The sequence below is a fragment of the Podarcis liolepis genome, assembly GCF_965112155.1.
Source record: "Podarcis liolepis genome assembly, chromosome: 4".
In the NCBI taxonomy this organism is placed as follows: domain Eukaryota; kingdom Metazoa; phylum Chordata; class Lepidosauria; order Squamata; family Lacertidae; genus Podarcis; species Podarcis liolepis.
Window position 1 is genome coordinate 33,369,670 of NC_139558.1, and position 20,768 is coordinate 33,390,437.

Genomic DNA, 20,768 nt, shown 5'->3' on the forward strand with positions numbered 1-20,768 from the left:
AGGAGAAGTAGCCTTGCCACTGGGAGGATAAATAGCCTGGCTGAAGGGCGTGTGCATGTGTTGATTTTAATAAGCTCTAGTACATCTACAAAGAACAAACTTGTATATATGCTAAAATTGGCTGCTGTCTAAGTCGGGTGTTTTCTTACATTCACTTTAGCAGTGAGCACAGCTTAAACTCTCAAGGCAAGTCTTTTTTTTTTGCTGTAGGGGCTTTGAAACAGGGATGTGGATTTCCACCCTTTGTTTTATGGCTATTTCCATTTCAGACCCCTCCACGCTGGTAAGAGGAGGAAGGTTGCTGGAATGACAGGTTTATGTTTTTACTTCACCTTTGAGAAGTGCATTAGTTATGAAATGGGGAAAAAATAAGAAATGGATGTGTTATCAGAGTGTGGGGGATTATATATCAGAAAGATGAATGACAAATAATTCAATAATAATTCTTAGGGTGCAGTAATGGGATTTTAGATTTGCAGCAGAATGTATCTCCATGATCATCCATCATAGTTACGTTATTACATCAGTAGCTATAGTAAAGGATGAAGCTGAATTAACTTTCAAGCATGAGTTTTTTCCCCCTGCAGGATATATATTTTTATGTATAATCTTAACTGGATTAGAAAATTGGCTGGTTTTCCACCTCTACCCATAACCAGAGGAAGTAGCCTTTCCCTTAGTGTCTCATTCTCTGGTTGTATCCTGGCTAGATTACTGTAATGCATTATGTGGGGGCTGCCTTTTAAAAACGGTTCAGAAACTCCAGTTAGTACAGAATGCAGAGGCAAGAATGGTTTATAGGAGACCAACAATCAAAGCGTATTACACCTGTTCTGCACGGCTTATAGTGGCTGCCTATTTGTTTCTGGCATAGTTTATAAAGTGCTGGCTTTGTCCTTTAACCCCTCATAGTTTGGAACCATGTTACCTGAAGGACTGCCTTAGGAAGCTGTCTGATTTCTGCTCTCTTACCTGCCATTAAGAGAGACTAGGCTGAGTGATTCAGAGATGGGGTCTTTTCTGTACTGGCCCCGTATCAATTAAAGATTGCCCATGAAGTGCCTGTAACCCTCCTCCCCCATGACTGCTAAAAGGACCCTCAATATGTTTTTATTTTCATCTGTGTTTCATTATTCTTATAAATTAATGTGGCTTTCTGTGGTTTTAGTGCTAATTTTAAAGGGGTTTATTTGTTGGCTTAAATTGCTATTTTAAATTACTGTTTCATATGTTTTATCATGGGTTTTGCAAACCACCTTGTCCTGAAAGATGGGATATGGCTCTATTAATAAATAAAACTCCCCCCCCCCTTCTTGGCATTATTGTGTAGGCTTGGTATCTGGTTTAGAACTGGTTCGTAATTAATTTCAGTCACTGTTTTCTCATTTTGGCAGTGTGAGGATATATATCTACTAAAGAAAGAGATTGAAAGAGGAGAAAAAGAACTGAAGACAATACATACCTTTTACACTGACAACGTATTGATGGATTTGTTTAATGGAGCAAAAGACCGTCAGGATAAGTATGTCTACATCGGGAGGGAAATATGAACAGGAAAATAAAGTGCTCATCTTCACAACACTGAGGTGGGGATGGGGAACCTGTGACCCTCCAAATATTCTTGGACTCTAGTTCCCATCAGTCCCAGCCTGCCTGGCCAACATGCAGGGACAGTGGGAATTGTTGTCTAACAATATCTGGAGGGCCACCATTTCCTCATCGTTACATTAAGAAATCCATTTCAGTAGGTAATATAATGTGTTCTCCTCTATATGTTGGTAAATTTCACTCCTCTCATCGCAAGGATGATTCTCTGCCAAAGCATTAACCCAAAAGCTGCTGCTCCTTTTGTGTCTGTGAGCCACCACAGCTGTGCTAAATGTGGCCTGATATTGTTGAACCAATCAGAGAGGTCCGTGTTGCCACAAGTAGAGAACCCAAGGCCAAAGAATAAAAGAGGCTTCTAGAAATGTGATGATTCCCTGCAGCATCCTTTACTTTGTCGTGGAGAAGTGTTTCATCCACATACAAAAGCTGGTTGTTGTTGTTTCGAACACCAGTAAGGTTGCATGCTGATTGCTCCAAGACTGAATACACACGGAGAAACAGATCTTGAAAAGAATGCTCTCAGGAGGTCATAGCAGAGTCAGATTCCTTGGATTCAAAATGGATGCAGAAACACAGCGTGGTATTCAATGTTAGTCCTACTCAGAGTAAGCCTTTTGAAGTTAAGAGACATGACTAACAGATTCATTGATTTCAACAGGTATACTCTGACTAGGACCTGGTTCAGAGTTCTCCAAAGTTGGGTCTCCAGCTGTCTTTGGACTACAGTTCCCATCATCCCTGACCACTGGTCCTGCTAGCTGGGGATGATGGGAGTTGTAGTCCAAAAACAGCTGGAGACCCAATTTGGGGAAACCCCGGCATAGCTGAATACAATATGTGTGTTTATTTCAGGCTTCTCACTTCTCAAAGCGGTTTCTCCCAAATATGTGGGTGTGTGTATGTGTGTGCTTGCTTCGGCGCAGGTAGTGACTTGCCTGTTTCTTAAACAGACATCGCAGGCAGCCTTTTGCTGCATCTGCAGCAACCACACACGGTGAGGGACTGAATCCCCCATCTCCAGATAGGCCATATTGGGCCTCTGAAGAGCCTGCAACGGCTTCGCCAGAACCTGGTACAGATGGACGTCAGGGTCGCTCTGAAAGTCCAACCAGAAGGAAGAAAGCCTTATACGCAGGTAAAACAGATTGTGGAGATTCCTCAGTGAAACATGTCCTGTCTCTGACAACTTGAATATGAAACCTCCTCTTCCACATGGTTTAACACCAGATGTGTGCTAGGTGCTGCACAGACCATGGAAATGCAGTCCTCTCAAAACTACATTCGAAAGACGACTAGCATGGAGAAAGTTCCAACTGAAGTCTAAAATGGATCTCTCTCTTTCTCTCTGCATGTGTGTGCGCGCGCAAGAACTCTCTCTTAATATTTGTTTTCCAGTCTGTCTCATTATTGTGGTCCCTTCACCAAAAATAAATATAATTGTGTTTTTAGGTAAAGGTAAAGGGACGCCTGACCATTAGGTCCAGTCGTGGCCGACTCTGGGGTTGCGGCGCTCCTCTCGCTTTATTGGCCGAGGGAGCCGGTGTACAGCTTCCGGGTCATGTGGCCAGCATGACTAAGCCGCTTCTGGCGAACCAAAGCAGCACATGGAAACGCTGTTTACCTTCCCGCCGGAGCGGTACCTATTTATCTACTTGCACTTTGACATGCTTTCGAACTGCTAGGTTGGCAGGAGAATTGTGTTTTTAAAATGAAACTAAAATATATATATTGAGGTGGTTCACTGTTTTCTGTATCAGATTGCAGTGGGAAATCTGCAGATTTGTGAACAGCTATGAGGACATAGCGGTGCCAGTGCTATTTTTCTGGAAAAAGAGGTGCCAGAACTCACCATGAACACCCCTCTCATTCTCTTAGAATAGCAATGGCGCCTACCTGAGAGGTGCTGAAACTGGGTTCTGTCAAGTTTTGGCTGGAAAAAAAAATCCTGAGCAGTGGGATCTGTCCCCATTGATCCTTCCAATGGTTCTTTTGCCAACCCTCCCTTTATTAACCTGCTGTGGGGCAAAAAGAGAATCCTGCTTCTAGTTGCATGTACTGTGTGGCATGTCCTGTTGGTTTGAAGGGAAAAGGAATTCCCTTTGGCCCGCGAAGAGCTGACCTCAGTTCTCCAGTGTACAAAGGGGTTCTGTGGATGTAAATGGGATGAGAGTCTGGAAAGTTTCCTGTAAGTTTATGGCACGGAGACATGAAAATCTGAAGGTACAATGCAATTTTATAATGCTCAACAGCACCCTGATCTGAAACATCTAAAAAAGGGTTTTGAATGAATTAGCAGTGCTATTCCTTCCGATTCGCAAGGAAACACAGTGCCTTTTCTTAAGTGGGAAATTCATGTAATTTTTTGGGATAACACCATGAATGGAGTCTTCCTGAACAGCACAATCCTATTCATGTAAACTGTACTCAGTATTGAGTTTCCTTAAGTATTGTGGGACTTACTCTCAGGTAAGTTAACGTACGATTGCACTCTATATCTGAACCTTTCGCATTTTGAACACATCATTAAAAAGTAGAAACTCTGGGAGAAAAACTCCTTTGACTTGTTATCTTTTTGAAAATAGCTGTATGGCCCTGTTCCCTAAAAGCTAGATTTGCCTCCTTTTCTTGGCATGCAAAATCAAAATGTCAAAATTCCAGCATATATATTTTAAAGTGCATATTTGAAGCTTATGAGTGTGGTCCCAACTCTGCCCAGAAGCAGCTATATCTTCAACTGAGTCACATAGTGAATGGGAAAGTGTAGAGAACTAATTATGGAGGCTGTGCATTTTGTCTGTGGGGAGGTTTCCAGGGCAGTTCTTGCCTAAAGGGCTGGAGGCGCTAAAAAGTTCTTTTGCTTTTCAGAATCTAAGCAGACTTCTGGTTTGTTATTAAGTTGCTTGTGTGTGTTTGTGAACATCTTTCTGCAGAACAAACAAGGAGCAGCATGCTTAGGACACAACGCTATGCAGGAAAGCCTTCTGAACAAAGTCCAAATGAAAGAGGATCTCCAGAAAGAAAAAGTAAGCTGTGGCCCTTTTTATTAATGCTTAGGCCGCCATTTGTTTCTGCACGCCTTAGCCCTGTCCGTGGAATATCCAGTTAACTGAATATTGAACTGCACTCTGTGCTCCTGAGAGAACGAATCCCTGTCCTCCATCACCTAGTGGGTCCTGCAGTTATGCAGGGGGGAAGCTGTACAGAAGCCATGTTTTATTCCTCTGAGCCAGCGGTGGGGAACGTTTATGGCCCGCTGGGCTAGATCTTTATCTCCACTCCTGCCCCCTGTAGACCAACGTGGACAGGTTGGCGGGATCGCCCCCTGTCAAATCATCCAATATCCCATGAAAACCACCCATCATGTGACACTTACCCTTATGGGGGAAAGCTCCCATTGGTGCCCATGGGAACTTTCTAAGAGCAGGTGGGTAAGACATCATTTTAATTGCCTCTGGGGGAGGGAAGGATTAAAGTTTAAATACTGAACCTTCTCTCTCCCTGTGTACAGTGGTTTTTGTTAAAATAGGGTCCTCCTGTGCTCAGTATTAACTTCTGTTTTCTTTTAAAGCTAGCAGTGCTGCTGCCTGCTGTGCATTTGATGTAACGTTAAATGCAGTGGCGGGCATGCTTTCATGCTGTCAGGGGAAAAAACAAGGACTAGAATGTTGTTGGGCGTTTCTTTGGTGTGTGCTCCTGATCTGCGTTTGGCTGCGCCTCCCTGGTGAGCCAGTCATGGCTGCAGAGAGAAGGCTGCAAGTGTCGTGCCACCTTCCCAAATTCCAGAATAGCCTAACCCATTCCATCAGCTCACTGGGCCCTGGGCCTGTCACCTGGGCAGAGCAGCCCGGTTTCCCATCTATTCTTTGGTCTGCCTGTGCCTCGCCCTTGCCCTTCTAACTTTGGTCTCGGTTCGTTTGGGACTTCGGCCCCTTTTGCACTGTACATTTAAGGCAGCATCATGCCACTTTAAATTGTAGCTCTGTGAGGGGAATAGGGGGTCTTCTAATGACTCTCGGCACCCTTGACCAACTACAGTTCCCAGGATCCTTTGGGGGAAGCCACGACTATTTAAAGTGGTATGATACTGCATTAAATGCATAGTGCAGACGGGGCCTTATACTCTAGGCAACCCTGTGCTTCTGATTGTTCGTCCCCCAGTACTGGCACATGTGAAATGACACAATAATCTTGTTTTAAAGTGCCCGCTGCAGAGAAGACACAAGATAAAAAGATAGATAAAGAGTAAGTAGATTTGATGAACTTGATTTTGGAGGGGGGAGGGGTATTTTTGAATGGGTTTCAGTGTCTCATTTATTTTCTCCTTCTGTCTTTTAAAAAGCCCTTTAGATATCCCTTCCGCTAAGTGGCTGAAGACTCATGGGTTGGTTGCTAGGCGACTCACCATAATGGATGCTTTGGCCCCGACAGCTGTTCCTCGCACAACCAAATACATTCCGATTCTAGACAAACATGTTGTTTCAAGAGTATTTGATGATGTAAGTCTCTTAGTTGTTTCTGGGGAAACTCCACATCAACAGAGTGACTCTGAATCAAGCAAGGATTCAGGTTGTGTTGAGTATGTTCCCATTTTGATATCTGGGACTGTTGACGGGGATAAGAGAGCGTCCAGAAATATTTCACTGTAAACCCTTTAATTGCAAGGATATTCTCCTTTCCTTCGCATCCTCTATTTCTTGCCTTACCTCTTTTGTGCTGTTCCTCCTTTCTGGACCAGGTCACAGCCAATTGAGGATCATTTAGTCAATTGCATGATGTCAAGATGCTATGCAGCCAATCAGATGTGACTGCCTGGGGCCATATGAAGTCAGTTAGGAGAGAAGACGAACTTTTTAAGGCCTTTCTGATAGTCTTATTGGGTGCTTTAGCTGAGATTCCTACATTGCAGGGGTTGAGCTAGATGGGTTCCTTCCAACTATGATTCTATGATTTGTCTAATCCTCTTTTAAAGCCATCCTGATACAGTGTGAGTTTTCAGTGTATGTACCTGAAATAAACAACACTTTTAGGAAAGGTATTAGTTGCTGAGAAAAGTTAATTTCTGTTTAGGATTAATGCTGTTTCTGATGCACTGCCAATCTACCACAAAGTTTCACAGCCCCATTTTGAGGGCAAGGGCATGGGAGTGAAATGAATCAATGCTTCAGCTCGCATGTCTGACATCTCTGTGCCAATAGCCATCATTCTCTCCCCCCTTCCCGAAATTTCAAGGGGCATAAATACAGACAGTCATTTACCCTCGCTAGATTCAACGTGCTGCCATCTGCCTGATTGCAGTGCAGATTCGAGGGTAAACCATACGTGGAACGAGTCTGCCCCTGCGGCTTGATGGAGGTAGAAACTGTCTCTCATGCCTTGTTACGCTACCGTTTCTACAGGGATATACGCTCAGTATTTATTACCCCTGCTATGCAAAAATCTCCAAATGAATGCGAACTTCAATGTCTAAAATCCCTGGTAGAGGACAAGGATCCTGAGATCACGTTAAGGATAGCCAAATTCTGTGCGTTTGCCATAAAACCTAAGGAACAAGCTGTGCTATCCTAATGATTAAGGCCTTAAATTATAATTTTAGGTTATATGTTAGTGACTAAGTTTTAATTTATATATTTTTAAACTGTTGCTATATCTGTAGTGTCCCTGTTATACCTAATTGCAAATTCAAATGTATCCCTATCATGTTTTATGACTTCCTTGATATTGTATGTGGGGTGGAACTGGTCTGTGACCGAAATAATAAATTCAAGGGGCATTCTGTGGGGGGAATGGTTGACCCCTGGCTACTAGTGATAAGCTGGGGGGAGCGCTAGTGAGTTTTGCAGCTCCACCAGTGAAGTTCACCTCTGCCCTCACAATTCTACAGTTTCTCACACACTTATTTGTAGTTAACACCCCCCTTCCCTGTTGTTGTTGTTGTTGTTGTTGTTGTTGTTGTTGTTCTGCCCTTTTCCCAGTCCAGGATTCATTTCATGGCATTTCCTCCTTTTTTACCAATAGGTGGCAGTGTACTAACACCTTGTGTTCAAACACTGACTCTGGGTCACAGATCACTTAGGTTGCATGCAAGCCACTGGCACGCCAACATTTTGCACTTGGTGAGCCAGCCCAGCCTGGAAAAGAGACTGAGCTCTGTGGGATCCCTGAATTCTTGAGGCTTCAGTGTGGTTTCTAAAGTGCTTTAAAGAACAATCACCTTAACAGCGCTTAGCTTATTTCTTTAGTTGCTATTTAGCTAAAGTTGTTAATGTTGTTTTATTGATTATAAACACCGTATTGATTTTGCTGTAATTGTGATGTTCAGCTTATTTTTTAGTTCCTGTTTTGTTATTAGTGTTTTATAGATTATAATAATTTTTACTGATTATTGGTTAATTGATTTGTGCGATTTATGCCACATTTATGACGTTCTATTAGGTTATTAGGGACGTGGGTGGCGCTGTGGGTAAAACCTCAGTGCCTAGGACTTGCCGATCGTAAGGTCGGCGGTTCGAATCCCCGTGGCGGAGTGAGCTCCCGTCGTTCGGTCCCAGCTCCTGTCAACCTAGCAGTTCGAAAGCACGTCAAAGTGCAAGTAGATAAATAGGGACCGCTTTATAGCGGGAAGGTAAACGGCGTTTCCGTGTGCGGCGCTGGCGCTGGCTCGCCAGATGCAGCTTCGTCACGCTGGCCACGTGACCCGGAAGTGTCTTCGGACAGCGCCGGCTCCCGGCCTCTTGAGCGAGATGAGCGCGCAACCCTAGAGTCGGTCACGACTGGCCTTCGGGCAGGGGTACCTTTTTTATTAGGTTATTGCTGTGCAAATGGTTAAACGGCAGGGACTTAAGTGCCTTCCATTTGGTTAGCTTTATTCTTTATTTGGGCACCACATTCATCTAGCAGCGTTCTGCCACTTACAGAAATCTAGTCGATATGGCACAAAGGGAATGTGGAGGGAAGAGGAAAAATAAGCACACAGAGACACTGGTTGAGACATAATAGTTACAATGAGCTTGTAGAGTGATCTCCTGCTTTAATTTTGCTGTGGTATCTTAATGTGGGGTGGTAATAAACCCAGCAGTACACAGAAGTTAGCCCCCTGTTATTGTATGAATCACAGAGACACCTGGCAGCATTTTGGTAGTATTTTAGATTTCCCATGAGGTCTTCAGTAGATGGCCTCCTCTGTGTGCCCTCACCATCTGAATGTGAGGTGAGTCAAATGCTGTCCCCAGAGAGAATCATAGAGTTGTAGAGTTGGAAGGAACCCTGCGAATCACCTAGTCCAACCTTCTGCAGTGCAGGAATATGCAGCTGTCCTGTATGGGGATCGAACTTCCAGCCTTGGCGTTATCAGCACCACGCTCTAACCAGCTGAGCTATCCAGGCCGAGGTCTGCTTGGTGTCTGCTTTGTTTTCATGTCAGCCCTTGCGAAAGGCTTCTTTACTGTTTAAAGCTGCTTGGATTTTACTGTTTTATTTCTTGTTGGCTTATGGTTATTTTTAGCTAAATTGTAATTTGTTAACTGCCTTTTTCTATTGTAATCCCCCGCCCTGCCCCCTGGAAGCGTACCTATAATTGCTAGGTAAACAATCACATGTGCTGGGGATTTGTGGGCTAGCCACATTCAAAGCTTTGTTTTCGTTCCCTGCTTAGCCTAGTTAGACTCAATACATTCTATGGCTGTGCATGCTTCAGAGTTTGATAGTGACAAGTTTCAAAGGCCTGATCCTGTGTTTCTGCGGCAGGTTCTCCCCTTTGCCCATGTGAGCAACAATAAGAAATATGTCACGCTGATCAATCCTCAAGCAGTGGATCTTGATGCTTATAAGAAGAAGTTGCAAGAAGCAATCAAAGTGTATGAAAGGCAAGTCTACTCTTGCACACACAGAATATTTTTATTAATTGACATTTTCAAGACCAGGATATAAATAAATGTAATATGCAAGATACATTTGGCCATTAATATTGATTAATACTCCATTAGTTATTCATAGAGTTGATTTTAGGCATTTGGAAATGATGCATTTATCTTTCTCAAAGGTTTTAACCTGCTTTTCAAGACAGAAATGTGTTTTCTGCTCCACTCTGGGATTGGTTGGCATTTTTGGGGAAGACAACTATACGATTTGAATTCCTTCAGCTGTAAAATAGCATTATATATTTGAAACAGTTACTGTTTTCCCTATGGGACTCCTCCAAGCTGGAATATCAAGAGGACAAATTTCAATATGGAGCTGTTTGCAAATGACCGAGCAATAACTCTAAATGTCTCTCACAGCAGCTGTTCAGGCTTGTCTATTACGCCACGAATGGTACATTATATTTCTGCAAATTGAATTTGCAGGGGTTGAAGCCTAATTTTCTGAATTGCGATAGGTCAAACTTTTATTTGATGCCTGCCAAATTGCCCAATTTGTCTTTGCACAGAAAAGCTTTAATGAAGAAGGACACATGACATTAACTCGTCCTCCTCGATAAATAACCCAGGCGCTATTAGCATGATATTTAGTTGAAGCAAAAAATGGCAGTAACAATAATGCCATACCTTCCAGAAAGAAGGAGAATATTTCCTGCTGCGCAGTGAATGACACCCCACCCCACCCCCGAAACAAAGAGATCTTAAAGCTACAGTGAATTATTGTTTGGAATAATCACAGGCATAAGAAAAGGAGCAGGTGGCTAACAGAAAGCAACATGTGCCCTTCAGAAATAAATATCCCGGCGCTGTCAGATTTTATGCCTGTGAATAAATTAGGGAATCTGAGTATGTGACACAAAAATTATCCTGGAATGCTTCATTATACCCTGGAATGCACAAATGCCCTTGGCATGCTGTCGGAGCTCTGGCCCCTGACTGCCAAATGGACGCACCTGTGGTTCAGAGAGAGACGGGGTTAGTTCAGGACTGCTGCCAAATTCCTTCCAGGGAATTTGCTACACCTGAGGGCTCTTCACTAGACCCGTTTCATGGGAACAGACCTCCCAGAAGCTGCCATTCTGCAGGCTGCGGTCCTCTTGGTATCTTTTTTTTTTAACCACAGGGATGGAGAACATCTGCGGCCTTCCAGATGTTGTTGGACTCCACTCCCATCAGCCAACAGCCAGGAATTGTGGGAGTTGTAGTTCAGCAGCGTATGGAGGGGCCACAGGTTCCGCATCCCGTTGAATGATTTGATTTGTTGGTTTACCTACAAGGTGGCACTTAATTGTTTCAGCAGGCCTTCAGTAGAAAACCACCACATATCCTCTTAGTGGAGTAGTAGCTTGCTACCAGACTGATAAAATTGAAAGGAAAAGCCATGACTCAGTAGGAGAGCATATGCAGGTTCAGTTCCTGGTATGTCCAGTTAAATGGCCAAGTAGGAGATGATGGGAAAGACCACTGTCTGAGACCCTGGAAAGCCACCCACCCCAGCTCCAGCTCCTTGAGGGTCAATTGTCCCACTAGAACGATGTGCAATGCAGTTTCCAGCCCCCTCCACCCCCATGCATGAGTAGAAGCACCTTCAGATTACATAGGGCATCTGTAGACCAAGCCATTGTGTGTTATATGTGAAGCCGGCATCATTCCTGACTGACTAATGTTTTATCAGCTGTGTGGCTTGTTTATATTACTCTGTGCTGGATGGAACTCCCAATGGAACAGCATTGTGCAGGCTACAATGGGAATTCACCTGCATTCTTCCACGTTCCTGGTTGTGTCAGATTGTTATTATGAAAAGCAATGTTTTCCTGATGCCTTTGTTTTCAGAGGATAATTTTGAATTTCATAGTTGGCCGATGAGGACAGTTTGACACTTCTTTTTTAAGGCCTCTCAGAGTACAAATTTGCCACAGGTCTCCCTCCCCTATTTTAAAAAGAATGGAGCGTTCCGTTTTATTCAATCTCGTTAAGTGCACTTACTGCGCTCTGAGAAACTGTTGCGTTTTCATTAACAGGCGACTTGATCAGCTTATTTGGAGAGCGTTACCCCAGGAGGAAAAAGACAAGTAAGACGCTGCCTTCTTGCTTTCCAGCTCAAGAATTTATTATTTATTTATTTTTTTAAAAAGTATAGATGGAATGGGAGCCACTGTGTCATGTCCCCGTTGGAAGTGCACCTTGAGTTTTAGACATTTTATTTCATGCTTTTTAAAATCATCTCTATAGTGCAGGGGGGAGGCTTTTCTGTTGAGGGCCACAGTCCCTTAGGGAAAGTCTGTCAGGGGCCATATGCCAGTGATGGGTGGGGCTGGAGGTAAAAGTGGGTGGGGCACCCTCTTTTCTTTCTGTTTGACCTTTCTGTCTCTCTCTCTGTTTTCTGTCATCTACTTTTGACTTATCTCCCCTCCTTGCTATCTTCATGATACTTCACTGAGGGTCGCAGGTTGCCCCCCCCCCCACGCTCGGACTCTAGTGGCTCCAAGATCCATAAGAGGTTGCCAGACCCTCCAAGTGCCCCTATTTTCAAGGGAATGTCCTAGATTTACAGAAGCCATCCCTCTTTCTGATTTGATCCTGGAAAGTCCTGCTTTTCCTTGGGACACCCCTCTTTTCATCAGAGAAATGATGGAGAAATGAAAGCAGCCCTGTATAGGGAAGGTTTTTTTTTATATATAAAAAAAAGTTTAATGTTTTGTTATGTTTTTATGTTGGAAGCCACCCGGTCAGATGGGTGGGGTGGTATTCTTATGGAATAAAGGTAAAGGGACCCCTGACCATTAGGTCCATTCATGGCCGACTCTGGGGTTGCGGCGCTCATCTCGCTTTATTGGCTGAGGGAGCCGGCGTACAGCTTCTGGTAACTAAGCTGCTTCTGACGAACCAGAGAGGTGCACGGAAACGCCGTTTTGGAATAGGATGTCCCTATTCTCACTGGAGAAATGTTGGAGGGTATTGGTTGTGGCTAATAGGAAATGATACGGAAACCATGTCATATTTTTCATGTATGCAAAGCATCACTTGATGTTGTATCTCCTTGTGGGTCAGGATGCCTCTCTCATGACTGGGCACATAAGAAGTGTACCCAGCCTGTACCAATAGCCTAATATGTTTAATTTTGCAAAGTTCTAGCCTAATTTGCATGAATTACCGTATTTTTTGCACCATAACACTCACTTTTTTCCTCCTAGAAAGTAAGGGGAAATGTCTGTGCGTGTTATGGAGGGAATGCCTACGGGTGGCATGCCTACGGATTTTCCTCCTCTAAAAACTACGTGCGTGTTATGGCCGGGTGCGTGTTATAGAGCGAAAAATACGGTAATTAACACAGGGAGGCCCAGGAGCTGTTTAGTCCGTGCTTACGTAATGAGTTCTGTCCGGAGCCCATTCATAGTTGATTTGTTGGAGCAAGTGGAACCCTATTGGGCTCTTCTGTCACCTGACCCTTGCTGAGTTGGTAGCTGTGGTACTTCCTTTTCTTGCAGTGTGTTGAGAGCAGGTCTGCCACTCCTTCCTTCAGCAACTGCTGTGATAAACGCTCTAGCTGCTATTTGAGAACCCTGGAGCCATTACAGGCAGGCTGATATACACTGGAGGTGTTTTGCTCCCCAGTGCAACCTAGCTACAGCCCCTGCACCATGCTCAAGGGTACCCCACATAGACTGCATGGCAGTAATCCAAAACTTGAGGATATCAATGCATGGACAACTGTGCTCACACTATTCTGGTCCAGGAATGGCTGTAGCTGTCTTACCAGCCAAAGTTGGTAAAAGGAACTCCTAGCCACTGAGGACACCTTAGCCTCTGGTGACAGAGCTGAATCATGGAGCACTCCCAGACTACGCTCCTGTTCCTTCAAAGAGAGTTCGACCCCATCCAGGGCAGCCAACTTACCTACTTCCCAGACCCACTCACCCACAGAGCCCTGTGTTGCCAGAAGTCAGTCTCAGTTTATTAGTCCTTGTCCAACCCACCGATGTATGGTTTTCTCATAGTACCACAGTATGATCAAAATGAAGATAAGTCCCACCTTAAGGTAAAGGGACCCCTGATCATTAGGTCCAGTCGTGGCCGACTCTGGGGTTGCAGCGCTCATCTCACTTTATTGGCTGAGGGAGCCGGCCTACCGCTTTCAGGTCATGTGGCCAGCATGACTAAGCCGCTTCTGGCGAACCAGAGCAGCGCACAGAAATGCTGTTTACCTTCCCACCAGAGTGGTACCTATTTATCTACTTGCACTTTGACGTGCTTTTGAACTGCTAGGTTGGCAGGAGCTGGGACCAAGCAATGGGAGCTCACCCTGTCACGGGGATTTGAACCACCGACCTTCTGATCAGCAAGTCCTAGGCTCTGTGGTTTAACCCACAGTAGCACTCGCGTCCCACCTTACTTGATTGGAAAAGAAGGTCTGCTTAATCCAGCATTCTCCTTCATGAAGCAGTCACCCTTATTATTATGGCAGTTTGCAAACAGGACATGAAGGGAAGTCCCTTTCTTTGTCCCCAGCAGCTGGAATGCAAATGTATACTGTGCTTGTGTAGGTACTGTTATTTTTGCTTACATCATGGAACCCAAGGCAGTTCTCAAGCGACCTCCCATCCAAGCACTGACCAGGCCCAGACCTGTTTAGCTTCAGCAGGGTAGTAGTCTTAAGTGCCTTCAGATTGTACCCTGGGAGGTTCCATTTACCTGTCATAGCTAAGAGCCCCTTGTTGACCTCTATGAATTTGCCATCATTTTTCGTTGCGGGGGCTCCATGCTTTTAATAACAGCATAAAACAGCCAAGTTCAATAGTTGCAACTTTCCCCATCACCATACTTCCCAAGCCGGGAAGCCTCCAGAAGTCAAAGCGAAGTTGTCTAGAGGAGGCTGCTGCTTGTTCTTCCTTAGTGGCATAGGAGAGCCAGGGGAAAAAATTGCACCTGGCAACCAATGTACCCCTTTGGTTTCAGATAGTACATGGGTAGACAAGTCTATAAACCCCGGGTCGCAAATTTTCACGCCCCTGTAGTGGCTACGGTGGCTCATTGACCAGAAGTAATGTATTTCGCATTAACTCAGGAAGTGTATACTTTATTCTGACCAAACTTAAGCCTTCTGATGTCTATTGTAAACTCTTCAACTGGTTGATCATGACACCCACAACATTTGTAGATGTCAGGGATTGGACTGAGGAGGAATGGTGGGGACCGCCCCCCCCTCTCCCTGAACCTTCCTGAGAAGAGGAGGACAGTATAGATTTAGAACAGTGGTTTGCAGAAGGTCATAGTTCAGAGGCTGCAGAGGGGAGAAGCTGGGAAATGTTGGGAGAGGAACAGCAGGAAGAAGAAGCACCAGGGGAGAGACAGATGACAGACTCAGTGTCTTTAGAAAGCATTCATGATCCCTCCTCTCCTAGGACCAGGCGTGCCTTGAGAGTAGTAGAACAGAAAGCTCAGAGGCAGAAAGCACTGGTCAGCTGGCACAGGGACTAAGGGGGTGGGACTTTACTTGGAGCAACGCCATTATCTAAGAGAGACCACATTCCTTCATCTCTCTCTGTGAATACTGAATAAACCACTTGGTAAGAACTCTTCTTGTTTATCTGCTTCTTGGTTGACACAGTGAGACGAATGGGGTTCCCTCAAGCTTGACAGTATCTCTTGTTATGTAGCCTCAGAGTGCAAGTGCCGTTTTTGCTTTTAGGTTCGAACAGAACAAGCCGGTCTCGTATATAGAACGTAAGGAATCTTTGCTCCAGGCCTTAGAAAATGCGAGTTGGCCCATCTCCTACGAAGAGGTGATGTTGTTGGAAGATGAGATTCTGACAGGATTAACATATGAACAGCAGGCCATTGAACTTAAAGAAGCTTCCAAAGAGGAACCCCAGAGAATCTGTCCCCTTCGGATCTGCCCTGCTAAACAGGTAGATGGTATTTCATTATTTATTTATTTATTTATTTATTTATTTGAGGGGTGTTGTTTTCCCCCCACAATAAATGCACAAGGCAGCTTGCAAAAAAATAAATAAAAAATCAGTAAAATGCAAGAAACAAACGCAATCTTAGGGACGAACTGAAAAGCCAAAGTGAATTGCATTTCCAAAGAGTAGTAGAGTACACACTTCATTAGCAATGCCACCAGCATAGTTTTCAAGCATAACCAACATATTGAAAATACTCAGGTTTTTAAGGTTTGCGGTAGCTTTGTTTGGCATGTTTTGCGTATGTATGGAAATAAAAGATGGAAAGGAAATGATATAGCACGACTTTGTCATGAAGAGAAAAAAATAGATCTCTTTTCTTGAAAAGAAACCCTTAAAATTTAATCAGCTTTGGGTTTCACTGAGTATTTGAACCCAGGTTTCCTCATTACATCGCAACATTACATCGAGCAGCAACAGCAGATGGGCACTGGGTTGCCACTTTGTGCCCTATCATAGAATCCTAGAGTTGGAAGGGACCTTGAAGGTTGTGTTGCTCAGTGCAGGATCTGCAGTGCAGGATGCAGTTTGAACCACCCCTGACAGATGTCCATCCAGCCATTGTTTAAATACCTTCTGGGAAGGAAAGTCCACCATTTCCTTCTATTTGAATTCGCTGGCTTAATAAGCCAGCGTCGTAACCCATGGTTATGAAACTAACCATGGTTGGCTTATTATGAAGATGACCAGAGCTTGTTTTCAACCAAGGGATTCAGTAAACCTGAAGTAGGCAGAGGTTCTCCTCCCAGCCACGCGGGAGGAGGTGAGGAAATGACAGCCCAGCACTTGGTTTGGGCTTGTTGCAGCTCATCCCTTTAGCGCCAAACCATGGTTTACTCTTGTGAGTGAACGCAGCATCTGTACGTTACTGTGATACTCCCTCTGAGAAAGACCAGACAAGAAATGTGAACTGTGAAACTTCCCAATGTATGCTAGTCACATGCAGCATTATTCCTTTTCTACACTTAAAAAAATGTTATCTAATTGAAATGTTGAGGACTGCAACCTCAGTTGCGAAGGTGGTTGCTTGCTTCCTTCCCCTGAAGTGAGGGAATTTTAGAGCCAACCCAAGTGCTGTGTTACATGTTGAAAAGTGAGATACTACTTTATAAAATATTTAATGGAAACATTTGTGTGTGGTGGTTCATCTCCTACGAGGGTGCATTGTATTGGGCTTAGACAAATATGCATGACTGTAACTACAATATACTCGGAGTCCTGTAGTGATTTCATGCTCTTTATTGCAGCTTGTAAAACAGTGATTAAATTTCCCCCCCAAATGTCAGGCTTTTATATACATTATTTACACAATGAGTCCCGTCTGATTGGCTGATTCTGCTTCCCTCCTAGAGCCTGATTGGCCCTTTCCTGCAGGCCAATCAGTTGTTGCATTCTACAATCCTACCAGCCTAATAGGCTGATTAACTTCCTCCTGGAGCCTGATTGGTCTTTTCCTGCAGTCCAATCAGTTGTTGCATTCTAGCATCCTACTTGCCTATTGTTCTAGGATCCAAGCTTAGTACATAACAGTAACCTTTTGATAAAATGAAAATGTTGTTTTTCTTTGTGCGCATAATGGGGATGGAGCAGCTTTCATTGGCACTTTCTAAACATACCAGGGATGTGAGTTTCCCTAAACCTCTTGTGCAGGGAACCGGCGGCACATTTAGCAGCCAGTTTGGCTTTAAATATCACTCATTTGTATGAAATAGGCACCTGCTACTTGGAGAGGAAATGATGCTCTACGCTTTGATTGACTGATGTAATCTGTAATTTGAAATGGACAGTTGATAAACGAAAACTTTCGCCCAGCAGGATTATGCTAAATCAACCATTCAGTCAGAGAAACAAAAAAATTATTGAGAAAAGTGTTATTAAAATGCTAATAAAGCTTCTTCCTTATTTCTTTTTAAAAGCTCTTTGGCAAGCATTACAGAGGGAGCTTATCTTTTGAGAAAAGGCCAGACCTCTGGCAGATTTCCAATTGTGTATTTCTTTCAATCTTAACAAAGTGAAAAGCTCTCATTTTGCTACCAGTTAAACAAGAGATGGCTTATGTTCAAATGAGGAGTGCTTTAGAAGAATGCCCTTATCTTACCTACAAATGCTTACTCAGAAGACCTCCAGTTCAGTGGAATTTGTTCTCCAGTAAGCATGCATAGGATTGCGGTTTTGATCACATAAACCAGAGCCTTCCAACTGTGTGTCGCAACACATTAGTCTGTCTACTGCAGTGTGTAGGTGTGCCCTGCAAACGCTCTCTGCACTCCTCCTGGGGCTGGAAAGGGGTTAGTTTAACCTCCAGTTTGCTAGCGAAATTGAATTACCATGTTGCGAAATGATGCATGTTTAAAAAGTGTGTCACCAACATGAAAAGTTTAAAAAGCTGTGACCTAAACAATCAACGCTTCTACAGCATAGTGTGCCACATGAAGTAGAAATAAGATACAGTCGTACCTCAGAAGTCGAATGGAATCTGTTCCGGAAGTTTGTTCGGAAGCTGCGGAACCTGCATTGGACGTTTGGGTTCCAAAAGAACGTTCACAAACCGGAACACTCACTTCTGGGTTTGTGGTGTTCGAGAGCCAAAACGTTTGTATCGCAAGGCGTTCAACTTCCAAGGTACGACTGTACTGACTCTTAAGAGCTCAGAGAGGGCATTTTGGGGCACAGCCCTGTCCTTCAAGGAAAAATGGTATACAATTAATAAAGGAGAGGTGTCAGACTGAGGAAAGGACCTAGAGGGATACTAGGGACCATCACAAACATCAAACAAGCTGTAGAGACCACCCAGAGTCAGCTCTGTAGTCAGTCACTTCCCTGTGGCTTCCTTTTGGGGTTTTGGTCCCTCGACACAGCCACCTGAATTTCACAAAGCATGACTGCAAGATGTCTGCTCCCTGTAAGGACACAGCAACACAGCAGCATCTTGCTCACCTCACAGCCCCTCTGTCCTTGATCCTCTCTGGCGTGCATCATGCCTTACCAGTCTTCTGACATGTGGGTCAGTTCCCCACAGGCACCCCCCTCCCTGTCAGCCTCTGCATAACAAATATCCACATGATGCCTTGGAATGACTGTGTGTCTCCTGCCTCACAGGCAGAGGAGATTCTTTCTAATTCTGCATCTCAACTCTGCCACTGAGAAGTTGTTTCATGCTAGTATGGCTCACTGTGAATGGCGCTTGTAAAAAGGGCTTGGGGGGGCGGGGAGCTGGCTTAATAATAATGATTGAAGATAATATCCGGTGCCCTTGAACCTCTAAAATCTTTGCTATATCCTAATAAAAATAGGAAGTGTCCATTAAGTGAGTACAGTGGCTGTTGATAATCTTCCTCTAACCCACCAGTTCATTCCTCCGCTCTGGAGGAGCAGAAACATTTCTGCACTTTACCGGTTCCTTCTGGTGTGTTTCCCTCCTGCTGTCCTGACATGCCAACATATGCTACTGACTGCGATGTGATTAACACCGTGCAATCACTTATCCTGAGACAACCTGCATTAGCAGCCTAATCAGAGCCCCATCTTCAGTAATTGCTAATCTGCAGCTGCAAAGCTTCAGGACTGAGTGGTTAGAAATGCAGGTGTCATTCATGGTGTTGAGCTCAGGATGGAAATGAAACGTTTCAAACAATGGCTAGTCCCCCCTGTTTTTTATTTGTCTTGCCTAAATGTATACCTAACTTATTTTGCACAAACACCCTAAACATGAGCTATACTCAACATGACTTGATGTTAGAAAAAGATGTTTGGCAAGGTACATTTCCCTTGTATATTAGTTAGTTAGTGAATGCCATGCTGTTTTCCTGGAATTTAAATCTTTGGACAAATCTGATTTTTTAAAAAAGTACTGATGACATGGCCTTATGAATGCTGAAAGAGAAATAGTAACCTTATATGGCTGACCTTAGTTGACTATCTGTTCAGACCTACTGCTGAATTAATGTAAACTATAAAAAAAAGCTGGAAAGTTGGTATTGTTCAGCTTGTGGATAGAGTTGCACCATTGCTGTTGTTTGTACAGATGGCTAAAAGATCTTTGTTGTTTAGTAGTTTAGTCGTGTCCGACTCTTCGTGACGCCATGGACCAGAGCACACCAGGCCCTCCTGTCTTCCACTGCAGTTTGGTTGAACTCACGTTGGTAGCTTCGAGAACACTGTCCAACCATCTCATCCTCTGCCGTCCCCTTCTCCTTGTGCCCTCCATCTTTCCCAACATCAGGGTCTTTTCCAGGGAGTCTTCTCTTCTCATGAGGTGGCCAAAGTATTGGAGCCTCAGCTTCACGATCTGTCCTTCTAGTGAGCACTCAGGGCTGATTTCCTTAAGAATGGATAGGTTTGATCATCTTGCAGTCCATGGGACTCTCAAGAGTCTCCTCCAGCACCATAATTCAAAAGCATCAATTCTTCCGCGATTAGCCTTCTTTATGGTCCAGCTCTCACTTCCATAGCTTTAACTATACGGGCCTTTGTCAACAAGGTGATGTCTCTGCTTTTTAAGATGCTGTCTAAAAGATCTGCTGAGCCTCAAAACAGAGCTACAGAGGCACTGATGACTTCTTCTAGAAGGCAGGAATGTGCAGAGCAGATTTTTTTCTGTCTGAAACAGATTCCATAAAAGTCAGATCACATAAGTTTAGACTAGGTTGCCTTAGATCAGAAAATGAAGTGTTATTGTAATTGCAAAAGCATAAAGGAGGAAGAAGACTTAGCATTTCACAGAGCACCTTTCAAGTTTTAGCACATTTCGCACATCCATGGCACTGATGAAGAGGGTTGTAGCCCTGTTACAGAAAATGAGTATTCAATGCTAGTAGCTTTTAAGAGGGATTGGGAACATTTTCTGCTTCCCTTGAAAGATTAGATTCTTTGAGCTAGTTTCACTTGTTCCCTCAGCATGGATCCCAATAATTTGGTTTGAGAGGATGCTCAGAGGTTGGGTGGGTTCTTCCACTAATAGAGGAATAAAGGTAAAGGTAAAGGGACCCCTGACCATTAGGTCCAGTCGTGGCCGACTCTGGGGTTGCAGTGCTCATCTCGCTTTATTGGCTGAGGGAGCCGGCGTACAGCTTCTGGGTCATGTGGCCAGCATGACTAAGCCACTTCTGGCGAACCAGAGCAGCGCACGGAAATGCCATTTATCTTCCTGCTGGAGCGGTACCTATTTATCTACTTGCACTTTGACGTGCTTTCGAACTGCTAGGTTGGCAGGAGCAGGGACCAAGCAACGGGAGCTCACCCTGTTGCAGGGATTCGAACCGCCGACCTTCTGATCGGC

At 44.2% G+C, this 20,768-nt stretch overlaps 2 protein-coding genes across 2 annotated transcripts in view; one reads left to right on the plus strand and one right to left on the minus strand.

Moving 5' to 3' along the window:
• TMEM131 (transmembrane protein 131) overlaps positions 1-20,768 on the minus strand; it is a 152,981-nt gene that overhangs the window by 126,532 nt on the left and 5,681 nt on the right. The window lies entirely within an intron of this gene.
• The window catches only part of VWA3B (von Willebrand factor A domain containing 3B), a 67,112-nt gene that overhangs the window by 34,098 nt on the left and 12,246 nt on the right, over positions 1-20,768 (plus strand). The window contains 8 exon segments of the mRNA XM_083501629.1: positions 1,395-1,522; positions 2,559-2,743; positions 4,539-4,631; positions 5,808-5,850; positions 5,948-6,104; positions 9,352-9,470; positions 11,546-11,596; positions 15,214-15,433. Coding sequence (XP_083357755.1) covers positions 1,395-1,522; positions 2,559-2,743; positions 4,539-4,631; positions 5,808-5,850; positions 5,948-6,104; positions 9,352-9,470; positions 11,546-11,596; positions 15,214-15,433 — 996 coding nt within the window.